The sequence below is a fragment of the Neoarius graeffei genome, chromosome 2 (assembly GCF_027579695.1).
Source record: "Neoarius graeffei isolate fNeoGra1 chromosome 2, fNeoGra1.pri, whole genome shotgun sequence".
Classification (NCBI taxonomy): Eukaryota; Metazoa; Chordata; class Actinopteri; order Siluriformes; family Ariidae; genus Neoarius; species Neoarius graeffei.
In genome coordinates, this window is record NC_083570.1 from 101394482 (window position 1) to 101413509 (window position 19028).

General features: G+C 46.4%; 1 protein-coding gene across 3 annotated transcripts in view; it reads left to right on the plus strand.

Moving 5' to 3' along the window:
• Nucleotides 1–19028, plus strand: part of LOC132882073 (sodium bicarbonate cotransporter 3-like) — a 118942-nt gene that overhangs the window by 35544 nt on the left and 64370 nt on the right. For all 3 annotated transcript variants that reach the window (XM_060915303.1, XM_060915301.1, XM_060915302.1), the window contains exons 7-8: nt 5440–5751; nt 17762–17877. In XM_060915303.1, the coding sequence (XP_060771286.1) occupies nt 5440–5751; nt 17762–17877 (428 nt within the window). The remainder of the gene's footprint in view (nt 1–5439; nt 5752–17761; nt 17878–19028) is intronic.

Genomic DNA, 19028 nt, shown 5'->3' on the forward strand with positions numbered 1-19028 from the left:
ATACTTCCTTAGGAGACTGCGGTCCTTTAACATCTGCAGAAAACTCCTGTGGATGTTCTATCAGTCTGTGGTCACCAGTGTCCTGTTTTACACCGTGGTGTGCTGGGGGGGGGCAGCACATCCAAGAAGGACACATCCAGGCTGGACAAACTGATCAGGCGGGCTGGCTCTGTGGTCAGCATGAAGCTGGACTCTCTGGTGACGGTGGCAGAGAAGAGGTCTATGGACAAACTACTGAACATCATGGACAATGCCAGTCACCCTCTGCACACCATCATCAGCAACCAGAGGAGCCTGTTCAGTGACAGAATGCTCCTTCCCAAGTGCAGGACGAACAGACTCAAAAACTCCTTTGTCCCTCACGCCATCAGACTGTACAACTCCTCTCTGGGGGGGGGGGGGGGGTAGGGGTAACAGGAGGACAGAGGATGGGAAGGAGCAGTAGCCTAGCCTAACAATAAGCAATACTGGATAATGTGCAATATACAGTGCCTTGCAAAAGTATTCATACCCCTTGAATTTTTTCACATTTTTCCACCTTACAACCACAAACTTAAAAGTTTTTTATTGAGATTTTATGTGATTAGACCAACACAGAGTAGCACATAATTGTGAAGTGAAACAAAAATGATAAATGGTCTTCAAAATTTTAAACAAGTAAAAATCTGAAAAATGTGGTGTGCATTAGTATTCAGCCCCCTGTCCTCTGATACCTCTAAATACAATCCAGTGCAATCAATTGCCTTCAGAAGTCATCTAATTAGTTAATAGAGTCTTACTGTGTGTAATTTACTCTCAGCATAAATACACTTGTTCTGTGAAGGCCTCAGTGGTTTATTAGAGAACACTGAAAAACAAACAGCATCATGAAAACCAAAGAACTCACCAGACAGGTCAGGGATAAAGTTCTGGAGAAGTTTAAAGCAGGGTTAGGTTATTAAAAAAATATCCCAAGCTCTGAACATCTCAAGAAGCACTGTTCAATCCATCATTCAAAAATGGAAAAAGTATGGCACAACTGCAAACCTACCAAGACATGGCCGTCCACCTAAACTGACAGAGCGAGCAAGGAGAGCACTGGTCAGAGAAGCAGCCAAGAGGCCCATGATCACTCTGGGGGAGCTGCAGAAATCCACAGCTCAGGTGGGAGAATCTGTGCACAGGGCAACTATAAGTCGTACACTCCGCAAATCTGGCCTTTTTGGAAGAGTGGCAAGAAGAAAGCCATTGTTGAAAGACAGGCATAAGAAGCCATGTAGGGGACACAGCAAACATGTGGAAGAAGGTGCTTTGGTCAGATGAGACCAAAGTTGAACTTTTTGGCCTAAATGCAAAGCGCTATATGTGGCAGAAAACGAACACTGCTCATTACCCTGCACACACCATTCCCACTGTGAAACATGGTGGTGGCAGCATCATGCTATGGGGATGCTTTTCTTCAGCAGGGACAGGGAAGCTGGTCAGAGTTGATGGGAAGATGGATGGAGCTAAATACAGGGCAATCCTGGAAGAAAATCTGTTGGAGGCTGCAAAAGACTTGAGACTGGGAAGGAGATTCACCTTCCAGCAAGACAATGACCCTAAACATACAGCCAGAGCTACAATGGAATGGTTTAGATCAAAGAATATTCATGTGTTAGAATGGCCCAGTCAAAGTTCAGACCTAAATCCCATTGAGCATCTGTGGCAAGACTTGAAAATTGTTGTTCACAGACGCTCTCCATCCAATCTGGCTGAGCTTGAGCTATTTTGCAAAGAAGAATGGGCAAAAATTTCAGTGTCTAGATGTGCAAGGCTGGTAGAGACATACCACAAAAAACTTGCAGCAAAAGGTGACTCTACAAAGTATTGACACAGGGGGGCTGAATACTAATGCACATCACATTTTTCAGATTTTTATTTGTTTAAAATTTTGAAGACCATTTATCATTTTCGTTTCACTTCACAATTATGTGCTACTCTGTGTTGGTTTATCACATAAAATCTCAATAAAAAACTTGTAAGTTTGTGGTTGTAAGGTGGAAAAATGTGAAAAAGTTCAAGGGGTATGAATACTTTTGCAAAGCACTGTAAAGTGCAATATCTCTCCTACCGCCGCCCCCCTTCTCCCCACCTTTTTTCCCCTCCTTCCCCCTTCCTGTCTTCCCCATATCTTATTCTTTTTATATATTTGTATATGTAAATACTTAATTTATTTTAATTTATCTAGAAGTTTTCTCTATTTCTTTTCTCTGTTTATCTGTAATGATGCTGCTGGAACCTTAATTTCCCTGAGGGAACCCGCCCAAAGGGATCAATAAAGTTTTATCTAATCTAATCTAATCTAATCTAATCTAATCTAATCTAATCTAATCTAATCTAATCTAATCTAATCTAATCTAATCTAATCTAAAATGCCCGACAAAATCCGCTTAGGATTTAAACAACCCGGCAAAATGACAGTAGCAATTTGTGAAAAGTGCTATAATGATAATTCTTGAAAAATAAAAAAAGATATGCTCTTACAATCAAATACTTTTATTCCATAGTTTGCTGCTTTTTTTGGGTTTTGTTTTCGAATAGAGTTTTTATTTTATCCTCGGTTGCTTCAGCAACACACTCTGACATTTTGTTTTTCTCTACTCATGGTATATGAGCTGATAGCCTAGTAGTAGAGTAGCCAATCAGAGCATGCGATTGCTCATATCCAGTGAATGTGGATTGAATAAATGTGAATATCCAGTTAGCTGCCTGTTACAATGAGAAACAATGTAGTCATCACCCAGCCCCATCTTTGATGGTTCCATGACTCTTGCAAGAACTCATCACATTGCCATCCCCTACACCATTCTTTAATTTATATGTTTTATCCATGCCATCTTTTTGCATAGCCATTAGCAAGGATAAACTGGATGGCCTTGGACTAGATTGTGATTATCCATAGTAAGATACTGTAGCAGTATCTATCACTCAGTGAGTACTTGGTGGTGCTCGGTGCGGATAGGGCTGCTCTATTTTTGTATCTGCTCTTTGCTTGAACTAAATGTCTTGCCAGTTGATTGGAGTGTGATATTCATCTTGAGCAAGGACTTGATTCTGGAATGTGGACTTTCTTTCTACAGTGTATGGTTCAATAACATTCAATCGCACTATGCTTATTATGATTGCAAGGTGTTCTTTAATCTAGAATTTTCTGCTAATACTGTATCAGTAATGGACTACTTGACACTTGATAATTTTTAGAAACACTAACACTGATATGTTAATTATTGCATTCTCCTGCCCAGCCAGTGACTTTGATCTGAATTTGACCCATAATGCACTGTGTGATCAGCATGTATATCATGGGAATTTTGTGGGCAACTTTTTGTCCCTTTCCCTGCATGGCATATTTTCCATCCCCACATGAGACATTCTGGATCGCTTTCAGTTTAAAAAAAAAAAAAAAAAATCTCTTTCCTATTTCCCATACCCGGACAAGCATTTAAAGGTCATAGGCAATGGCCAGAGGTGAAACATAGAATATCAACTTTATTGTCTAGAAGAACAACCCAAAAAGCAAATTCAATCTTCCTGGTGTCTAATTTGCACCCTAAAATTGAATACAATGGTTAAAATATACTGTTTTTTGCCCAATTTCTGAATGTTTGTTTACATCTCACTTATGCGCACTTTCACCGCCAGGGGGCAGTTGTTGTGACGTCATTCAAGCCAAACAGACCGGGAGCAGTTCTGTGTTTAATTGCGAACTGAGCACACGTGTACGGACTTTGGTCGTGAGAGGCTGTGTAAAATGTCTGAAAGCAAAAGCAATTTTGAAGTAGGAAGTCTCCAAATTGAATATCGAGAGGTGAAACCATATATGTATGAACCTATGGACATTGCGAAGCAATCGGTGAACATGGCTCACTGGTTTGACTGTGCAGCCTCAGAATCGGACAGCGACTCAGTCGACTCTGATCATGGTGACCCTGGACCTCAACAAGACTTGCGCCCAAACGATTTATCCTGGTAGTTATGATAAATTCCTACTTTCGTCGTAATACTAAATAAGAGCCCTTTTGAAGAATAATTAAACCGCCCTCCCTAGTTGATATAGGGAACGATTACTTGACAGTGTACTGGTAGGCCACATTAGCCTGCCATCCGTGACATTATACTATTTATAGCCGACTCTAAGCGAGGAAATATCCCTTTGTCTCATTTCCACAATGATTGTACAGGATCCCTCAGGATTCTTGACTTGTCAATTGCAAGCAAAAGTAAAAATGTTTACCTCCAATCTTCTCCTTTTTGCTTGAGTGTTGCTGGTCCGTTTCTTATTTGACTGCTTGATTTTGTTTCACGCGCACAATCCACTCTCTCCGCCTCGTCTCCTCTTCTGGAAAAAGCCAACCCTCTGGCTTCACGCGCACAATCCACTTGCTCCGCCTCTTCTCCCCTTTCGGAAAAAGCCAACCCTCTGGCTTCACGCGCACAATCCACTCGCTCTGCCTCTTCTCCTCTTTCGGATAAAGCCAACCCGCTCGCTTTGCCTCTTCTCCTCTTTTGGAAAAAGCCAACCCACTCGCTCCTCCTCTTCTGGAAAAAGCCAATCCACTCTCTCCGCCTCTTCTCTTCTCCTCTTTTGGAAAAAGCCAACCCACTCGCTCCTCCTCTTCTGGAAAAAGCCAATCCACTCTCTCCGCCTCTTCTCTTCTCCTCTTTTGGAAAAAGCCAACCCTCTCACTCTGCTTCTTCTCCTCTTTTGGAAAAAGCCAACCCGCTCGCTCTGCCTCTTCTCCTCTTTTGGAAAAAGCCAACCCACTCGCTCCGCCACTTCTCCTCTTTTGGAAAAAGCCAACCCACTCGCTCCACCTCTTCTCCTCTTTTGGAAAAGCCAACCCACTCGCTCCAACTCTTCTCCTCTTTTGGAAAAGCCAACCCACTCGCTCCACCTCTTCTCCTCTTCCAGAAAAAGCCAATTCACTCCCTCCGCCTCTTCTCCTCTCTCGGAAAAAGGTAAAAACTTCTTCCTGAACTGGTCCCATTGTTACAGTTCACTGCACAACAATAAGGCATGGGTTTTTCTTTGGAAATTCCTGAAAGCATGTCTGCACTCAAGCCAAATGGCAATGCAAGTAAACGGAAGTGGACTCAACTCAAGCGGCTTGTTTGTCTTGAATGACGTCACACACCGAGTGTTCACAAAAATCGCCGAACAGAAATTCGCTACGAGCCGCACTAACTTATTTTAATTATTACTTATTAACAATACTTCTTGGGACCAGAAGAAAATTACAGAGGGTTTTTTAACATATAAAGTTTCAAATGTGCATAAATTGAAAACATTGCCTATGATCTTTAAACATGTCTTGATATCCTTATTGCATGCCTCTGCATCCCTTATGACTTCCCAGAATGCCCCGTTCTTTTTAAACCACCCCTCTATTTCCTCTCCATGCTCTCTTCTCTTGCTAGGTGAGGGTTTGTCCACTTCCCGTAACTCTCTTCTGAAACTGGGTGGCTCCATTTCCAACCTGTCCCAGAGGAGTGACTCGCGAGTCTCCATGCTCCTGAACCACCTCCTCCCCAGCCCTGGGCATGGTACCTCACCCAGCCCTGTCCCCACCCCACAGAGTACCCCACCATCTTCAAGACACTTTGACTCGACTGACCGAGCCCCACAAGTTCATCTGGAAATCCCTGAGGTTGTGGTGTCTCCACCAGAGGAGGATGAAGAGTCGGAGGAAGACGTTCTGGATCTGAGAGCTGGCGAAGACAAGTATATGTGTAAGTGATGGCATGAACAGAGATGCAGTTACTCATCCCTTCATCTTTTTACCAGATAGTCTATTTCTTCACATCATTCTCACCTTGCTATTCCACCCATTTGAGCATACATGACTCCATCACCAATTGGTCTCCTTGTCCATTTGTCATATTATTATAGCTTTAATGTCTTAAAGTGCATGCATGTTCTACTTTCTTTATCCATCCATCCATCCATCGATCCATTTTACAACTCCATCTCCTGGCATCTTGCCATTGTCATTAAACTTTGTGTCGATGAATGTGCATGTAAGGGCTCCATAAACACAGTCACCAATTTGCAAAACAACTTCAGCTCTAACAACCTGGGAAAGTAAGACTGTGGCAGCAGGGGCGTGGTCAAGCGTCGGTCTGTGAATGGAGGGCAGAGTCAGGGAAGGTAAGTGGCAGAATCACTGCACCTGATGGGAATTAACCTGTTTGTGTGTCTTCTCCAGTGACCGTGCCTTATAAGAGGAGAGGGAGAGCAGAGGAAGGGGGCTCTCCCCGAACGAGAACATGTGTGTGTGTGTGTGTGTGTGTGTGTGTGTGTGTGTGGGAGAATGATTAAAAGCTGAAAAGCTAAAATAAAGAGTTTTTGCAAACTCAGTTCTGGCCTGCCGTGCTTCTGTGCTCCACCCACCTTAACTATTTCTACAGTGGTGCCGAAACCCGGGAGGAGTACAGAAGAAAACAGCCTCATGGAGTCCTCCCCCTTCAAGGACCTAGTCCATGCCCTCGCCTTGGCCCAACAGAGCCAGCACCAGGTGCTGGTCACCCTCCAGAAGGAGCAGGAACAACGGTTCAAAGCCCTGGTGCTGGCACAGCAGGAAGATCGCCAGGCGTTCCAGCGCCTGCTCACGTCGGCGGGGCCCACCATTACCACTGCCGCGGGCCCACCATCACCACCGCCACGGACCCTCCGCACCTCACCCTAACGAAGATGGGTCCGCATGACGACCCCGAAGCCTTCCTCGCTCTTTTTGAGCAGGCGGCAGAGGCATGGGGTTGGCCAGTGGAACAGCGCGCGGCGCGCCTCCTCCCCCTGCTAATGGGCGAGGCGCAGCTGGCCGCACTACAGCTCCCCGCCGACAGCTGGCTGATCTATGCCGACCTCTGCAGGGTGGTCCTCCAATGTGTGGGGCACACCCCGGAGCAGCAGTGCCAGCGCTTCCACGCACTGCACCTGGAGGAGGTTGGCCGGCCGTTCGCGTTTGGCCAGCAACTCCGGGACGCCTGCCGGCAGTGGCTGAGGGCCGACAACTGCGACACTGAGGGAATCCTTGACCTGGTGGCGCTGGAACAATTCATCGCCTGACTTCTGGAAGGAACCGCGGAGTGGGTCCAGTGCCATCACCCGGCGTCGCTGGATCAGGCCATTGAGCTGGCGGAGGACCATATGGCGGCTGTTCCGACAGCAGGACAGCATGTCTCCTCTTCTCCTCTCTCTCTCCCCTTCTGTTTCTCGTCCTCACCCCATTCCCCCACCGCGGAGGCAGGGGCCGGCTCCACCCCAGCCAGCCCGCCACATCCACGGTGCCCTACCATTTCCTACTTCTGTGTCTGTGTCTTCCCCCCCATCAGGTGAGTGAGCTCCGGAACACCGGTGCAGAGGGAAAGCCTGGGCCGGTATGCTGGTGCTGTGGGGAGCCGGGGCACCTCCAGCATCAGTGCTTGGAGGTGGGCATGGTGGTCTAGATCCCCGATGCGCCAGGGACCGCCCTCAATCAGGCTGGAGCGTATCGCATACCGGTGAGTATCCAAGGGGATACATATCAGGCTTTGGTGGACTCTGGCTGTAATCAGACCTCAATCCACCAAAGCCTGGTGCAAGATGAGGCATTGGGGAGAGCCCAATTGGTGAAGGTCTTGTGTGTGCATGGGGATGTTCACAACTACCCTTTAGTGTTGGCCCACATTCTATTTCGAGGGGAGAAATTTAGAGTAAAGGCGGCGGTTAATCCTCGCCTTACCCAGTCGATAATTTTGGGGACTGATTGGCCGGGATTCGGGGAATTAATGACACATTTAGTGAAGAGTGGGGCCTGCCATAGTTTAGCGGGGGGAGGTCCCGGTGTGGCTTTGGCGGGAGCAGCTGTCACAGAGCCGTCTACATCATCACCGCGTCAGAGCGAGGAGCAGCATGCTCCTCCTCCCTCTCTCAGGGATTCCCTCACGGATTTCCTGTTAGAGCAGTCGCGAGATGAGACTCTGTGGCATGCGTTTGACCAAGTGAGAGTAATCGATGGTCAAACGCTCCAGCCAAATGCCACCCTGTCCTTCCCCTATTTCTCCATTATTAAGGATAGATTATACAGAGTGGCGCAGGACACTCAGACTAAAGAACTGATAACTCAGCTTTTGATCCCAAAGAGCCACCGGGAATTTATATTCCAAATGACTCACTTTAATCCCATGGCCGGACACTTAGGGCAGGATAAGACACTAGCCTGAATAATGGCCTGGTTCGATTGGCCAGGGATTCGCAGTGATGTCCGTAGGTGGTGTACGGCGTGCCGCGAATGCCAGTTAGTAAATCCAGAAGCCATTCCAAAAGCGCCTTTGCGCCCTCTGCCATTAATCGAGACCCCAATCGAAACAATTGGGATGGATCTCATCGGGCCATTAGATCGGTCAACACGAGGATATTGCTTTATTTTAGTTCTGGTGGACTATGCAATGTGATATCCGGAAGCAGTGCCTCTTTGCAATATCTCAGCACGCAGTATTGCGGAAGTGCTCTTCCGCGTCATCTCCTGAGTTGGAATCCCCAAAGAGATTCTGACTGATCAAGGCACTATGTTTATGTCATGCACACTGCGTGAACTGTATGGATTACTGGGAATTAAGCCTATCCGCACCAGTGTTTATCACCCACAAACGGATGGCTTAGTTGAACAGTTTAACTGCACCCTCAAGAACATAATTCAAAAATTTGTAAGCGAGGACGCACGCAGCTGGGATAAATGGCTTGAGCCCCTGTTGTTCGCAGTGTGAGAGGTCCCACAAGCCTCCACGGGGTTCTCCCCATTTGAATTATTATACGGGCGTAAGCCACGTGGCATTTTAGATGTGCTGCATGAAAATTGGGAGGAGGGACCTTCAACAAGCAAAAATGAAATTCAATACATTATCAACCTGTGCACCAAACTCCACACCCTCACACACGTAACCCAGGAGAATTTGTGGCAGGCCCAAGAACGTCAAGTCCGTCTGAACGACAGGGGTAGGCGCCTTAGGGAATTCACACCGGGAGATAAAGTGCTCGTGTTGTTGCCCACGTCGAGCTCCAAATTGATCGCCAGGTGGCAAGGACCCTTTGAGGTCACACGGCGAGTCGGGGACGTCGACTATGAGGTGAGGCGAATGGACAGGGGTGGGGCGTTACAAATTTACCACCTCAATCTGTTAAAACTTTGGAATGAGGAGGTCCCTGTGGCATTGGTGTCAGTGGTTCCAGAGAAGGCAGAGCTGGGGCCGGAGGTTCAAAAGGGAAAATTGACATCACCCACTGCTCCGGTCCCCTGTGGAGACCACCTCTCCCTGACCCAGCTCATGGAAGTAGCCCAGGTGCAAACAGAATTTTCTGACATCTTCTCGCCCCTGCCTGGCCACACCCACCTCATAGAACACCACATTGAGACGCCCCCAGGGGTAGTACTTCGCAGCCGCCCTTACAGACTACCCGAACACAAGAAAAAGGTGGTTCGGGAAGAACCCGAGGCCATGCTCGAAATGGGCATCGTCGAAGAGTCCCACAGTGACTTGAGCAGCCCGGTGGTCTTGGTTCCCAAGGCCGACGGGTCAGTCCGGTTCTGTGTGGACTATAGAAAAGTCAACGTGGTGTCTAAATTTGATGTGTACCCAATGCCTTGTATTGACAAGTTGCTCGATCAACTAGGCACGGCTCGTTTTTATTTGACACTGGATTTGACAAAGGGATATTGGCAGATCCCCTTAACTCCGCTATCCCGAGAGAAAACAGCCTTCTCCACACCGTTTGGCTTGCACCAGTTCATCACACTTCCTTTTGGGCTGTTTGGGGCACCCGCTACGTTCCAGCAGCTTATGGATAGGGTCCTCCGCCCCCACGCCATCTATGCGGCCACATACCTGGACGACATTATTATTTATAGTAATGACTGGCTGCGGCACCTAGAACACCTAAGGGCCGTCCTTAGGTCACTGAGACGAGCGGGTCTCACCGCCAACCTGAAGAAGTGTGCGATTGGGTGAGTGGAAATACGGTATCTGGGCTTCCACTTGGGCAATGGGCAGGTGTGTCCCCAAATCAATAAGACAGCAGCGATTGTGGCCTGCCCAAGGCCCAAGACCAAAAAGGGGATGAGACAGTTCCTGGGGCTGGCTGGCTACTATCATAGGTTTATACCTAATTATTCAGACATCACCAGCCCACTGACTGATCTAACTAAAATGGGGGCACCAGATCCAGTCCAGTGGACGGAGCAATGCCAGCGGGCTTTCTCTAAGGTAAAGGGTGCACTGTGTGGGGGGCCACTGTTACACTACCCTGACTTTTCTCTCCCCTTTGTTTTGCAGACAGACGCATCGGACAGAGGGCTGGGGGCTGTTATGTCCCAGGAGGTGGAGGGGGAGGACCGTCCCATGCTGTATATCAGCCACAAGCTGTCGGTGCACAAGGGCAGGTACAGCACCATAGAGAAGGAATGCCTTGCCATCAAGTGGGCAGTCCTCACCCTCCACTACTACCTGCTGGGGCACCCTTTCACCCTCTGGTCGGACTACATGCCCCTGGAGTGGCTCCACCACATGAAGGATGCCAAAGCACGGATCACCCGTTGGTATCTGGCACTCCAGCCGTTAAAGTTCGAGGTGGTCCACAGGCCGGGGGCACAGATGGTCGTGGCAGATTTCCTCTCCCATCGGGGGGGAAGTCAGCTGCAGGCCGGATGGCTCCCCGGCCTGAGTCGGGCGGTGGGGGTATGTGGCAGCGGGGGCGTGGTCAAGCGTCGGTCTGTGAATGGAGGGCAGCGTCAGGGAAGGTAAGTGGCAGAATCACTGCACCTGACAGGAATTAACCTGTGTTTGTGTGTCTTCCCCAGTGACCGTGCCCTATAAGAGGAGAGGGAGAGCAGAAGAAGGGGGCTCTCCCCGAACGAGAACACTTGTGTGTGTGTGTGTGTGTGTGTGTGTGTGTGTGTGTGTGTGGGAGAATGATTAAAAGCTGAAAAGCTAAAATAAAAAGGGTTTTTGCAAACTCAGTTCTGGCCTGCCGTGCTTCTGTGCTCCACCCACCTTAACTATTTCTACAAAGACCCATTCTGTACCCTGCTGTGTGTGTGTGTGTGTGTGTGTGTGTGTGTGTGTGCGTGTGGATGTGTGCACACATGCCTTGTTGTGTTTGGTTATGCAGTAAACTTTCCCATCGATATTATTTTAAGACTACACAGACAGTTTCCCACCGTTATACTTTTTTTATGCTCTACTTGGCTATTCTAAGTGCCTGTACTCCCAGGAGTGAGAAAAATATTACACTTGGTCATTTATTTATTGAGGAAAATGATCCAATATTACATATCTGTGAGTGGCAAAAGTATGTGAACCTTTGCTTTCAGTATCTGGTGTGACCCCCTTGTGCAGCAGTAACTGCAGCTAAATGTTTCCAGTAACTGTTGATCAGTCCTGCACACCAGTTTGGAGGAATTTTAGCCCGTTCCTCCGTACAGAACAGCTTCAACTCCGGGATGTTGGTGGGTTTCCTCACATGAGCTGCTCGCTTCAGGTCCTTCCACAACATTTCGATTGGATTAAGGTCAGGACTTTGACTTGGCCATTCCAAAACATTAACTTTATTCTTATTTAACTATTCTTTGGTAGAACGACTTGTGTACTTAGGGTCATTGTCTTGCTGCATGACCCACCTTCTCTTGAGATTCAGTTCATGGACACATGTCCTGACATTTTCCTTTAGAATTCGCTGGCATAATTCAGAATCTATTGTTCCATCAATGATGGCAAGCTGTCCGGGCCCAGATACAGCAAAACAGGCCCAAACCATGATACTACCACCACCATGTTTCACAGATGGGATAAGGTTCTTATGCTGGAATGCAGTGTTTTCCTTTCTCCAAACATTATGCTTCTCATTTAAACCAAGGAGTTCTATTTTGGTCTCATCCATCCAATAGCCTTCTGGCTTGTCCACGTGATAGTTAGCAAACTGCAGATGAGCAGCAATGTTCTTTTTGGAGTGCAGTGACTTTCTCCTTGCAACCCTGCCATGCACACCATTGTTGTTCAGTGTTCTCCTGATAGTGGACTCATTAAGATTAACATTAACCAATGTGAGAGAGGCCTTCAGTTGTGTAGAAGTTACCCTGGGGTCCCTTTGTGACGTCGCCGACTATTACACGCCTTGCTCTTGGAGTGATCTTTGTTGGTCGACCACTGCTGGGGAGGATAACAATGGTCTTGAATTTCCTCCATTTGTACACAATCTGTCTGACTGTGGATTGGTGGAGTCCAAACTCTTTAGAGATGGTTTTGTAACCTTTTCCAGCCTGATGAGCATCAACAATGCTTTTTCTGAGGTCCTCAGAAATCTCCTTTGTTTGTGCCTTGATACACTTCCACAAACATGTGTTGTGAAGATCAGACTTTGATAGATCCCTGTTCTTTAAATAAAACAGGGTGCCAACTCACACCTGATTATCATCCCATTGATTGAAAACACCTGACTCTAATTTCACATTTCAAATTACCTGCTAATCCTAGAGGTTCACATACTTTTGTCACTCACAGATACGTAATACTGGATCATTTTCCTCAATAAATAAATGACCAAGTATAATATTTTTGTCTCATTTGTTTAACTGGGTTCTCTTTATCTACTTTTAGATTAGATTAGATTAGATAAAACTTTATTGATCCCTTTGGGCAGGTTCCCTCAGGGAAATTAAGGTTCCAGCAGCATCATTACAGATAAACAGAGAAAAGAAATAGAGAAAACTTCTAGATAAATTAAAATAAATTAAGTATATACATACACAAATATAAAAAGAATAAGATATGGGGAAGAGAGGAAGGGGGAGGGGGAGGGGGAAAGGTGGGGAGAAGGGGGGAGCGGCGGCAGGAGAGATATTGCACTTTATATTGCACATTATATTGCACATTGTCCGGTATTGCTTATTGTTAGGCTAGGCTACTGCTCCTTCCCATCCTCTGTCCTCCTGTTACCCCTCCTCCCCCCCAGAGAGGAGTTGTACAGTCTGATGGTGTGAGGGACAAAGGAGTTTTTGAGTCTGTTCATTCTGCACTTGGGAAGGAGCATTCTGTCAGTGAACAGGCTCCTCTGGTTGCTGATGACGGTGTGCAGAGGGTGACTGGTATCGTCCATGATGTTCAATAGTTTGTCCATAGACCTCTTCTCTGCCACCATCACCAGAGAGTCCAGCTTCATGCCAACCACAGAGCCGGCTCACCTGATCAGCTTGTCCAGCCTGGATGTGTCCCTCTTGGATGTGCTGCCCCCCCCCCCCCAGCACACCACGGTGTAAAACAGGACACTGGCAATCACAGACTGATAGAACATCCACAGGAGTTTCCTGCAGATGTTAAAGGACCGCAGTCTCCTAAGGAAGTATAGCCTGCTCTGTCCCTTCCTGTATAAGTGTTTGGTGTTGCAAGTCCAGTCCGGCTTGCTGTCCAGCCACAGCCTGAGGTACTTGTAGGAATCGACAGCCTCCACCTCGACTCCCTCGATCAGAACTGGTCGTGACCTTGGTCTGGACCTCCCAAAGTCAATGACCAGCTCCTTGGTCTTCGAGGTGTTGAGCTGCAGATGGTTCCTGTTGCACCACACAGCAAAGTCCCTCACCAGGCTCCTATACTCCTCCTCTCTGTCGTCACTGATACACCCAACAATGGCTGTGTCATCGGCAAACTTCTGAATGTGACACAGCTCCGTGTTGTAGCAGAAGTCCGTGGTGTACAGGGTGAAGAGAAGACAGGCCAACACCGTGCCCTGGGGTGCTCGGGTGCTGCTAATCACAGTGTCAGATGTGATGTCCTTCAGCCTGACATACTGCGGCCTGTCAGTGAGGTAGCTGGAGATCCAGGTGACCAGGCAGGGGTCCACTTGCATCCTGTTCAGTTTGTCCTGAAGCAGTAGGGGCTGGATGGTGTTGAAGGCACTCGAGAAGTCCAAGAAGAGGATCCTCACTGTGCCATTTCCCTTATCCAGATGCGAGTGGGCTCGGTGTAGCAGGTAGAGGATGGCGTCTTCCACACCAACACCTGCCTGGTACGCAAACTGCAGACAGTCCTGGGCATGTTGTACCTGGGGTCTGAGGAGGCTGAGGAAGAGCCACTCCAACATTTTCATCAGATGTGAAGTGAGTGCCACCGGTCGAAAGTCGTTCAGCTCGCTGGGCCGATTCTTTTTGGGAACTGGAATGATACATGATGTCTTCCAGAGGGTGGGCACTCTCCCCAGCTGCAGGCTGAGGTTGAAGATGCGTTGGAGTGGTTCACCCAGTTCAGCAGCACAGGTCTTCAGCAGTTGGGGACACACCTTGTCCGGGCCTGCTGCTTTCCTGGGGTGAAGCTTCCTCAGTTGACCTCTGACCTGGTCTGCAGTAATTTTAGGACTTGTGTGAAAATCTGATGATGTTTTAGGTCATATTTATGCAGAAATATAGAAAATTCTAAAGGGTTCACAAAATTTCAAGCACCACTGTATCTACTGTAAGGCTCTACATGATAATTCGTATACAGTGTCTTGCAAAAGTATTCATCCCCCTTGCTGTTTGCCCTGTTTTGTCGTATTACAAGCTGGAATTAAAATGGATTTTTGGAGTGTGAGCGCCACTTGATTTATACAACATGCTTACTTTAAAGGTGCAAATTGTTTTTTTTATTGTGACACAATAAAAAGGTTCACAATAATTAAGATGAAAAATCAGAAATCTGGAGTGTGCATAGGTATTCACCCCCTTTCATATGAAACCCCTATGTAAGCGCTGGTCCAACCAATTCACGTCATAAGTCACATAATTAATTGAATAAGATAAATGTGTGCAATCAAAGAGTCACATGATCTGTCACATGATGTCTGTATAAATCAACCTGTTCTGGAAGGACCCTGACTCTGCAACACTACTAAACAAGCAACATGAAAACCAAGGAGTCTCCAAACAGGTCAGAGACAAAGTTGTGGAGTATAGACCAGAGTTGGGTTATAAAAAATATCCCAAACTTTGAATATCCCACGGAGCAGCATTAAATCCATTATAGCAAAATGGAAAGAATATGGCATCACTACAAACCTGACGAGAGAAGCCCGCCCACCAAAACTCACAGACTGGGCAAGGATGGCATTAATCAGAGATGCAACAAAAACACCAAATATAACACTAAAGGAGCTGCAAAGGTCCACAGTGGAGATGGGAATATCTGTCCATAGGACCACTTTAAGCTGTATATTCCACAGAGTGGGGCTTTATGGAAGAGTGGCCAGAAAAAAAAAATCAGAAAACACATTTGGAGTTTGCCCAACAGCATGTGGCAGACTCCCCAAACACATGGAAGAGCATTCTCTGGTCAGATGAGACTAAAATTGAACTTTTTGGCCATCATGGGAAACACCATGTGTGGCGCAAACTCAACACCCTGAGAACACCATTCCTACAGTGAAGCATGGTCGTGGCAGCATCATGCTGTGGGGATGTTTTTCATCTGCAGGGACAGGAAAGCTGGTCAGGACTGAAGCAAAAATGGATGGCACTAAATACAGGGCAATTCTGGAGGAAAACCTGTTTGAGTCAGCCAAAGGTTTGAGACTGGGACAAAGGTTCACATTCCAGCAGGACAATGACCCTAAACATACTGCTAAAGCAACATTGGAGTAGTTTAAAGGGAAACATTTAAATGTCATGGAATGGCCTAGTCAAAGTCCAGACCTCAATCCAGTTGAGAATCTGTGGCATAACTTTAAGATTGCTGTTCACCAATGCAACCCATCTAACTTGAAGGAGTTGGAACAGTTCTACCTTGAGGAATGGGCAAAAATCCCAGTGGCCAAATGTGCTAAGCTAATGGAGACATACCCCAAAAGACTTGCAGCTGTAATTGCAGCAAAATATGGCTCTACAAAGTATTGACTTCGGGGAGTGAATACCTATGCACACTCCAGATTTCTGTTTTTTCATCTTAATTATTGTTTGTGTCATAATTAAAAAAAAATACAATTTGCACCTTTAATGTGGTAGGCATGTTATGTAACTCAAATGATGTTAACCCCCCAAAAATCCGTTTTAAGTTCAGCTTGTAATGTGACAAAAGAGGACAAACACCAAGGGGGATGAATACTTTTCCAAGACACTGTATATTAGAAAAGTGCATGTACTGTATACAGTATGTGTTTACCAGCAAAACTGCGTTTGTGAGGGACGGTGAGTTTGTGGCGAGTGTTGTATTGTATGTGTGTATTTAGTTAGTATTCTTCAGTTAATCTCTGAATAAAGCCATGTTGGCATCTCGAGCATGTGTCCTGCTTTGGAGCTTTGGATAATCTGTCCATAGTCTCACATTGCTCACTGAGGAATGCCAACCTGCTCAGGTGCCCATATATAACATATCACAGTCTTCCAGCATGAGTATGAAAGAGTCCAATGAGCAAGCTTTCTCAGTGACAAACATGTGAAGCACCAGTGTAAGCTAGAACCTCTGGTGAGATTTGTTTCTGTGGTCATTGAAAACTGAGCTGAAGTTGAATGTGACATTGGGAAGAGAACGTGATGGGAATTTAAGTAGATTGTATCCCCATTTTCCTTCTTATTTGACAAAACTGTGCAATAAATGTTTTGAAAATGAGATTTGATAATTGTCTTACTGCTCTGTTATCTTAGCTGGAATAGCTGGTCTACCAGTTTGGCCAGCTTGGCCTTTGCCTTGGCAGCCAATTAGACCAAGCTGAATTTTTCAGCAGGGATATGCAATGGAACAAAGAAAAAATAGTTGCAGTATTGTTGGGAAATCATCAGGCAACCATCAACTAATGACAATGACACAGTCATCCATGGCCAAGAGCCAAAGACACATGCTGTCCGGGTTTAATTTTTTATTTATTTATTTTTAAATCATGGCCGGATTCTTGCCCGAACTGATGGTGCAATTATCAGTTTTTCTTTGGCTAATCGGATGCAAGGTACAGCGGCACAGTGGTGTAGTGGTTAGCACTGTCACCTCACAGCAAGAAGGTTCTGGGTTCGAGCCCAGTGGCCGACAGGGGCCTTTCTGTGTGGAGTTTGCATGTTCTCCTTGTGTCTGTGTGGGTTTCCTCTAGGTGCTCCGGTTTCCCCCACAGTCCAAAGACATGCAGGTTAGGCTAATTGGAGGTTCTAAATTGACTGTAGATGTGAGTGTGAATGGTTGTTTGTCTCTATGTGTCAGCCCTGTAATGATCTGGTGACTTGTCCAGGGTGTACCCCGCCTCTTGCCCATAGTCAGCTGGGATAGGATCCAGCTTGCCCACAACCCTACACAGGATAAGTGGTTACGGATAATGGACGGATGGATGGACACAAGGTACGCCACCACACTTGCCTGAGCAGTTGGGGGTTAGGTGCCTTGCTCAAGGGCACTTGAGCCAATCCTGCTGGTTCAGGGAATGAAACCAGTGACCTCTTGGTCCCAAAGCTGTTTTGGTCTCTAACCATTTGGCCATGGCTTCCACCCTAAATTTTTTTTTTTTTATCATTCAGCTATTCTGGCTACGTGAATATTGTTATATCAATACAGCAGCAGTATTGAATGTGTTCTGTTAGTCATTTTGACTCCGCTAGTACACAAATATTTCAAATAAACCTGAAGAAAGATCATGTGGTGCTGCACATCTGCTTGTACCTGGTCCTGTTTGCTGCTCCATGAAGTAAGTTTAGCACTCTTTTTTTGTAACAATATCTTTCTTTCCCTGTTTGTTTTATTGTCTGCCTCTTGTGCATTCTCTCAGGTACATTGGCGTCGTCTTCTCCTCTCTCTGGCTCTGTGGACTCAGGCAGGGTGAGTGAAAACAGATCAGCCAAGTCAAGCAACAGCAAAGATGGAAGCACTGTAGATCTTAGCAAGGTAACACACACACATGCCATAAGAATGCAAACCCACAATATGATACACTCACCAATCAAGTGGTTCAAGTTGTAACAACTCTGCTGCTTAGAAACAGGGACAACAAGCCTAACAAGTGAGATGATTTAGCTTGCTAGCATACCTGTATAGCCTTTAAGTCTTTTATATGAATGGTGTAAAGGTAGGGTGACAGAAGAAATGAAACTAAATCATCAGGAACATCTACATTTCCCTCACGTGTGTTGGTAAAATCCTAAGAAAAGACTGTATGACTAAAATTGCACTGTACTTATAGTTAGCATCAATTGTTAAAAAAATTCCATGGCTGCTTCTTGTTCATCAACTCTGTTGGAGAAGCTTATGTTTTCACTTCTATTGGTTTGCCTGTTCCCAACATTTCTCAAAAAGTAGTGAATGAATTTTGATGATGTTTTGAGGAAAGGTGAGCCATGGGTAAAGGAACAATCAGTTAGATTTTGACGCAAATCTGGATACGTGGCTTGGTGGAGGCAAGAACTCTACCGAGTGCCCTTCGAGTTGAGAAATATCAATGTCAGAAATAATAAAGTTTTGGCTGCTGGATATTTACCAATAATGTGGTGACACTGTCTTACTATCCTCATCAGGACCTTTAATTGAAATAATAATTAAGCTTAGCTATCCTAGGCTACACCTGACCTTAACCGCAATAACCAAAATGAAATCTTTTGCCTTTTAGTTTATTATTTTTTATTTTTTAAAAATAAAAGCTACGGTAGGCGGCACGGTGGTGTAGTGGTTAGCGCTGTCGCCTCACAGCAAGAAGGTCCTGGGTTCGAGCCCCGTGGCCGGCGAGGGCCTTTCTGTGTGGAGTTTGCATGTTCTCCCCGTGTCCGCGTGGGTTTCCTCCGGGTGCTCCGGTTTCCCCCACAGTCCAAAGACATGCAGGTTAGGTTAACTGGTGACTCTAAATTGACCGTAGGTGTGAATGTGAGTGTGAATGGTTGTCTGTGTCTATGTGTCGGCCCTGTGATGACCTGGCGACTTGTCCAGGGTGTACCCCGCCTTTCGCCCGTAGTCAGCTGGGATAGGCTCCAGCTTGCCTGCGACCCTGTAGAAGGATAAAGCGGCTAGAGATAATGAGATGAGATAAAAGCTACATGTTTTTAAAA